This window comes from Oncorhynchus clarkii, chromosome 25 (assembly GCF_045791955.1).
Source record: "Oncorhynchus clarkii lewisi isolate Uvic-CL-2024 chromosome 25, UVic_Ocla_1.0, whole genome shotgun sequence".
Lineage (NCBI taxonomy): Eukaryota > Metazoa > Chordata > Actinopteri > Salmoniformes > Salmonidae > Oncorhynchus > Oncorhynchus clarkii.
The window spans coordinates 20302896-20310395 of record NC_092171.1 but is presented as its reverse complement, the minus strand read 5'-3'; the positions used below and the strand labels follow the sequence as shown (position 1 = coordinate 20310395).

Below are 7500 nucleotides of genomic sequence, written 5' to 3'. Positions count from 1 at the left end.
TGGTCTAAGGCATTGCATCGCCGTGCTAGAGGGTGTCACTACAGATCCATGTTCGATCCCGGGCTGTGTCGCAACCCGCCGCGACTGGGAGACCCATGAGACGGCGCACAATTCGTCCGGGTTAGGGGAGGGTTTGGTTGGCTAGGATGTCCTTTTCCCATCGCGCTCTAGCAACTCCTTGTGTCTGCCGGACGCATGCACGCTGACTTCAGTGTTTCCTCCGACACATTGGTACGGCTGGCTTCCGGGTTAAGCGAGCAGTGTGTCAAGAAGCAGTGCGGCTTGTCGGGTCGTGTTTCGGAGGACGGATGGCTCTCAACCTTTGCCTCTCCCCAGTTCGTACAAAATTGGGGAGAAAAAAGGATAATAAGTACAAAACAAGAATAATGGAAACATTGAAATCACTTACAAACCACTTGAGCAATGAGACAATGACATGTTGTATAAGACGTGCAGGCTAAACTGCATTTGTTGTTGAATTGATCAATTTAAATACGAGTTAGGCCTAATATTATTTTTCATTAGGACTACATGTACATGGAAGTATTACTTGCAGTTGTCACTATGACAATGATCACACCCTGAAAGCACTGAATGGTCTGAACCAGTATATGCGTTAGAGACCTCATGAATGGTCTGTTTTGCCACTTTATTAATTGGCAGCATGCAGTTGCATGCCTTGATCAGTTGATTGACAGGTGTAGGACTGTAAAACAAACTTTCCTCTAGTGTGGATGCCCACCTTTGTTTTTATAGTTAATAGCCTATAGTTTATCATTATAGTTGAATTAAATTAATATCAAATTACACTTGTGTACTTTACTTTTATACTCTATAAATGTACTCTTTTAAATCACCGGCGTGCTGCAGTAGAGCGGAAGTCTAATGCATCACTTTCGTTGTTTGGCTTTGCCCATAGCAACGTTTGAAAATGAGGTGGATCGCTAGTAAGCTGTTATTGGCTTGCTCTCTTGACAGTACGCAAGCGTGATTATTGTGGCTAACTGTTTGTTGTTTGTTACTGTCTGCTAACGTTAGCTAGATTGCTTGACTAGTGAATTTTACTCCATATGCGGCTAGGTTGAAACTGTTGTTAAATGTTTCATGTGATGTGTAGCCTTACTACACTGTGATTATCGGCTCTAACTATAACTTTTTTTATTTCTATGATTAGGACGATTCAACCCCATTGTAGATGGTTTGGTTTGAGAGGTCCAAGGAAGAGCAAAGATGAGCAAACCACAGAGCCACAGGAGGCCCTCATCCACTATGATGTACCACCTGAGAGCATCTAAGCCAGAGTCTGAGAGGGACTCCGGTTTCTCAGGTGTTACAAACACACGAATGTACACCCTGCCTCTCTATCAACTCTAATCCAGGAATCTAGGCCACCACCATTTCCTCAGCGAAATTGTTGTTTTGAGCACCAGGAGTGGTGACCTATTTATTTTTTTTGTTGCTGTGGGTTCACTCAGCTATGACTAGGTCAGGGCATGATTCCCATGGAATCTTTACTGTGGCTGTGGAGTTATTACCTCAAGCTGTTATCTCTCTGTTACCCTTGCAAATATTTCCAAAATTGCTCTTCAAGATCTTGGCACAAAAAGAAAACAAAGGCGGTGGTGTTTCTATTAACTTTTTGTTTTGTTTTGTTTTTTTATCCTTTCCAGATGCCAGCTCTGGGTACCAGAATGTGATGGACCAAACTGACTCGGGGGACATGGTGAGGGCCCAGGTCCAGGGCCCAGGTCCCCAGGTGGCTGTAGCCGGAGGATCCTACCCTGGCCTCTCCCCCATGATCATCATGAACAACATAGTCCTGAATCTGGTACTGTAGACTAAACTGAGCCTTGTTTGTGACCTATGTGCTATTATTCTCTGCTCAGCTTGTAGTTCAATTGTATTGTGGTTGGGTTTATTAGCTTCAATATTCCAGGGCTCTACAGTGACCTTTTTTTTTACAAGGAGCACATGTCCTCCTAAGTGGACATTTTTTGGGGAAAAATATTTTAGTTACTAAAGCGGCAATCCGCATTTGAAACAATAACAAAGCATTTTCCCCACCAGTGTTTTGGTAAAAGGTTGAAGAACGGGGCTGGAGGAATGTAACCACCCTCAAAATCATAGAAAGAGCTATGGATGTAAGGACTGACCATACATGATATCAACATTATAGTTTTAACCATTTAACCACACAAGATACTTTTACTTTGTTTACAAACATTGGAAAACATGTTTTATATTTTGGCTTCTAATGGGGTAAGACGGTTGAACTTAGCTAATGGGGCATTAATAAGTTATGCTCTTCAAGAATCAATGGGTTTATATCATTAATATATGTCCAAAAATTGATGTAATAAGTGCAGATTGGTGCTTTAATTGTAAGACTTGCCAGAAATTACAACATAGTGTTAGGAGCACCAGAAAATGTGATTTTTTAAAGATTGAGATAATATCCTACATTTGGCCTATATCTCCTGAAGAAGCTCTCCCTTGTATTTTCTGTCTGTGCCACGACATGTTTGCATACTACTGAGGCTGAGGGACAGCGAAGAAATCATTACAACAATTATTACCTTGGTGATTATTTTTTTATCTAGGGGCATTGGTGCTCCCAGATAAAAAAAAATCCAGCACAGCAAAATATTTAGGAGCAAATGCCCTTAAATGGTATCACTGTAGAGCCCTACATTGCTTTAACACAGGGAACAATTACAGTACTGTATTCTTCTTTGTCAACTACCATCTTTTTGTATGATCTAATGAGTGAGATGGTATTATATTATGATGCCCCCAGCCAAGCCCAATGTCTCCAGTAGTAAAGCCCTGGGGCTTCCCTTCCTCCCTGGAGATTCTCCCCCAGTCCCAGGTGGTCCTCCTCCATCCCATGGTCCCCAACGGCAGCAACAACATCAGTAACAACATCTCTCCAAAGCGTTCCTCAGACAAGCACCGGGACTCAAAGAATAACTACCTGCCCATACTGAAATCTTATCCCAAAATCGCCCCTCACCCTGGGGAGAGCTCCTCCAGGAGGCAGGGGGCCTCTTCGGCCGAAAGAGGAAGTTCAACGCCTGGGTATCACGGGAGGCGTAACCGGTGGTATCGTCACCATGGCGACAAACTGTACAGCTCCCATAGCCCCCAGCCAAGGCCTCTGACACCCCTCCAAACAGTGGCCACCTTAGAGGTTGTTGACAAACAAACACAGCTGGCCAGCTCTCAGAAGCTGCCAATACCTCAGTTCCTAGGCATGCCTCACTCCCTGGGCACTGAGGCCACTGCTGTGGTCTCCAATAAATGTGCACCTGTGTCAGAGGCGAGCAGTTGCCAGGGCGACAACGACCGCTGCCAAGATGCCCTGTCCACAGACAACAACAAAGGTAAACGCTTCAGCAACACCTACAACATCCTCAGCAACTCTGGCCTGCTGGGCATAACGCTACGCATCAAGGAGCTGATCAGGCAGAACCGGCGCACCCAGGGCCATTTAAAGCAGCTGCAGGAGCAGACAGATCTGTTTGTGGAGGCCCTGGGCAGTGGTGACCCGCTGGTCTGGACAAGGCTCCAGCTGACCCTGCAGCTAGACACAGACCCTGCCAGGGCTGAGGAGGGGCAGTGTCAGGCCATGGATCCACAGGTTATCCTGGCATAAGACACTAGCAGAAGGAGGTGCATGGATCATAAGCACACCTGCTGTAAACCAGTACAAATGGAGAAACGTGCTTAACCCTTGAACCCTTGCCTATAATCAGTGTTCGGTTTAAATAGCAAGTACTGCTTGCAATAGGGCTATGGCTTCTAGATTAATACATCTATCAATACATGCAGGGAATAGGTATGGATAAAATAATACAATGAATTAATCCGTACCTGGCCAGAACAGTAACTGCTTTATTATGGGGGAAACATCACTTTATGACAACGATAATCATTTTTGGGACCAAATTGTAAAGATGATTTAAGTACACCAGACATTAGAGTTTTGTGTACATTTAAAAATTGCTTTAAAAACTTTAACCAATAAGGGGAGATTAGGAACAGCTCTAAGAATATTTCATAGTTGATCGTATTTAGTCAGAGAATATTTTAGATAGCCTAGCAATATGTCCTCTTCAGTATTTGTCAGTACTAGACTAGCACAGCGCTCAACTGTATATTACTGATTGTGATTCTTTAGAGGGCTGTACATAAAGCTTTTGTATTATGATGTCTTTTTTTAGGTATGTACATCTAGTGAAATATGGCCTTGTCCTTGATGTTGCTATTTATTTTAAACCTGCCTTTGAATTAGGACAACATCAATAACTGAATAGAGTACAGTTAAACACCATAGTTACAATGCGTCTTTTATTAATTAAAGACCAAAAAATGAATGCCTGTTAAATGCAGAAAATTATAGCTACTGAAGTGACGGCACCCATTCTTATGTATGTTATTGAAATACTGTCTTGCATTATACACTGAACAAAAATATAAACGCAACATGTAAAGTGTTGGTCCCATGTTTCATGAGCTGAAATAAAAGATCTCAGAAATGTCCAGCCCTGCTAATGAACATTTCTCCTTTGCCAAGATAATCCATCCACCTGACAGGTGTGGCATATCAAGAATCTGATTAAACAGGATGATCATTACACAGGTGCAACATGTGCTGGGGACAATAAGGCCACTCTAAAATGTGCAGTTGCCACAGATGTCTCAAGTCTTTTGAGGGAGTGTGCAATTGGCATGCAGACTGCAAGAATGTCTACCTGAGCTTTTGCCATAGAATGTAATGTTAATTTCTCTACCATAAGCCACCTCCAACATTGTTTTATAGAATCTGGCAGTACATCAAATCGGCCTCACAATGCAGACGCCGTGTATGGTGTTGTGTGGGCAAGCGCTTTGCTGACGTCAACGTTGTGATCAGAGATACGTGACGAGTTCCCGAGGTCCAATGCCGTGTCATTTATCCTCCGCCATCACCTCATGTTTCAGCATGATAATGCACGGCCCCATTTCACAAGCATCTGTCAACAATTCCTGGAAGCTGAAAATGTCCCAGTTCTTCCATGGCCTACATACTCACCAGACATGTCACCCATTGTGCATGTTTGGTATGCTCTGGATCAACGTGTTTGACAACGTGTTCCAGTTCCTGCCAATATCCAGCAACTTCGCACAGCCATTGAAGAGGAGTGGGACAACATTCCACAGGCCACAATCAAGAGCCTGATCAACTCTATGCGAAGGTGTGTCGCCATGCATGAGGCAAATGGTGGTCACACCAGACTGGTTTTCTGATCCACGCCCCTACCATTTTTTTAAAGGTATCTGACCAACAGATGCATATCTGTTTTCCCAGTCATGTGAAACGCTGTTGCGTTATTTTTGTTCAGTATAGGTTGTACTACATATTACATCATAATATTTAATTCAATATTTGAGTTGAGGAAAAACCCCAGTGGTTGCAGGCTAATAAAACATTTCTTAATGATAAATGTTTTTTATTCAGATCGGAGGAGTCAGATGGCTGATGAAAAGTAGCATTGTGTTGATTGTTATCTCTCTCTAACTCGAACTAGTCCTTCACATGCTGTATTGTACATAACACAGAAAGAACTGTTGAAAATGTTTTATATTTGAAGTTATTACTAGTCAGCTCATTTGTAATTTACTAGAATCCCACTCTTTGTGCTAAAGTGTCTTCAGCTGAAGCAGTTCTTGTTTTAAAGGACTTTACTGGAACGTTCATGTAGGGGGAGTGATCATATTTATATATTTAAATGCTATTAGGAATGAATACTTATTCAAAGATTTTGTATTTTAAATGTGTTTCCTAAACGCAAGTTACATCATTTCATTTGAGTTTTTCTTTGTGTTTTGGCCAATTATTTGATTGTGCCTATAAAATGCTCTTTTGTTCTTCAACTTTAACAAGAGAAAGTACTGCCAAATGTCAGTCATACATGTGTATGTCCCGGGACTGACAAAATACTGAAATGTAGGCCTAATGCTCTTCTGGTTTTGTCCAGTGCGATTAGATTATTAGTTACAGTAGGTGCTCAGTATTTTCTTGACTGTACATCTATTTACTAGAATGTAGCATTTGGTAATAGACTTACAACTGTTGTAGGTACTGATAATTCATTTATAAATGTTACAATGGCTCTCAAAGGTTTAGGTAAGCTAGCCTTCTCAAACTATTGGCTCTCTAGTAATACAGTAACTAGCTTTGTGTTGTGTGTTCTTAGTGATTTGGAGGTATTGATATGTTATCAAAATTGGTATGGCAAAATACTGCGATCATCAGTACAAAGTAAAGTACAGGAAAATTCTAGCTTTGGAGAATAGCACAAAGACCGTTTTAACCATCATTTACTGAAGTGCACTTTTTTGTACTTTTTTTAAAGAAATATTGTTTGCATTGACATGGTTGCTTAATAAACAGTGGTTTTGAAATGATTTTACACACTGTTGTTGGTGTTTTTGAGTGCACTCCATCTGAGCCAGAAACCACTGCCATATTGAACTGTTTTATTGGTAATATAACAGGAATAGACTAAATAGTTCTACAAAGCAGTTTGTTTTTCCATAAGATAATTTATTTGCTCCAGATGGAATCTAATACCAGAATAAATACCAGAATATTCATTACAGTTAAAGATGGGCTGTAAAATGTTATACAGTGCCTTCAGAAAGTATTCACACCCCTTGACTTTTTCCATATTTTGTTGTGTTACATTTGACATTTCTACAATTGAGATTGTTTTGTCACAGGCCTACACACAATACCACATAATGTCAAAGTGGAATTATAGATTTATTTTACAATTTTTATAAAAAATGAAAAGCTGAAATGTCTTGAGTCAAGTATTCAACCCCTTTGTTCTGGCAAGCCTAAATAAGTTCAGAAGTGAACATTTGCTTAAGTCACTATACTGTAAGTTGCATGGAATCACTCTGTGTGCAATAATAGTGTTTAACATACCTCATCTCTGTACTCGTACAATTATTTGTAAAGTCCCTCAGTCGAGCAGTGCATTTTAAACCGATTCAACCAGAAAGACCAGGAAGGTTTTCAAATGCCTCTCAAAGAAGGGCACCTATTTTTTTTTTTTTTTTAAGCAGACATTGAATATCTCTTTGAGCATAGTGCAGTTATTACACTTTGGATTGTGTATCAATACATCCAGTCATTACAAATATACAATGGCTGTGTGTGTGGAGAAAACAGAGGCTGGATCAACAACATTGTAGTTACTCCACAATACTACACTAAGAGTGAAAAGAACATGCATCGTGTTTACAACAAGGCACTAAAGTAATACTGCAAAAAAGGTTGCAAAAAAAATATTTTTTGTCCTGAATATAAACTTATGTTTGGGGCAAATCCAATACAACACATTACTGAGTACCACTCTCCATATCTTCAAGCATAGTGGTGGGTGCATCATGTTATGGGTATGCTTGTAAGGACTGGGGAGTTCTTCAGGATAAAAAAGAAACAGAATG

At 40.8% G+C, this 7500-nt stretch overlaps 1 protein-coding gene across 4 annotated transcripts in view; it reads left to right on the top strand.

The window, feature by feature from the left end:
- The window catches only part of LOC139383687 (CLOCK-interacting pacemaker a), a 17382-nt gene extending 10927 nt beyond the window's left edge, over nucleotides 1-6455 (top strand). Inside the window, exons 2-5 of one of the 4 annotated variants that reach the window (XR_011628769.1) lie at nucleotides 1175-1327; nucleotides 1671-1828; nucleotides 2798-4651; nucleotides 4738-6455. Coding sequence is in view for 2 of the 4 variants with exons in the window: in XM_071128228.1 (XP_070984329.1) it covers nucleotides 1478-1828; nucleotides 2798-3655 (1209 nt within the window). In the remaining 2 variants the exon portion in view is untranslated. Of the gene's footprint in view, nucleotides 1-1174; nucleotides 1829-2797 lie in introns of those variants that run through there. The other 3 variants (XM_071128229.1, XR_011628768.1, XM_071128228.1) reach the window with 3 other exon arrangements.
- The last annotated feature ends 1045 nt before the right edge of the window (nucleotides 6456-7500 follow it).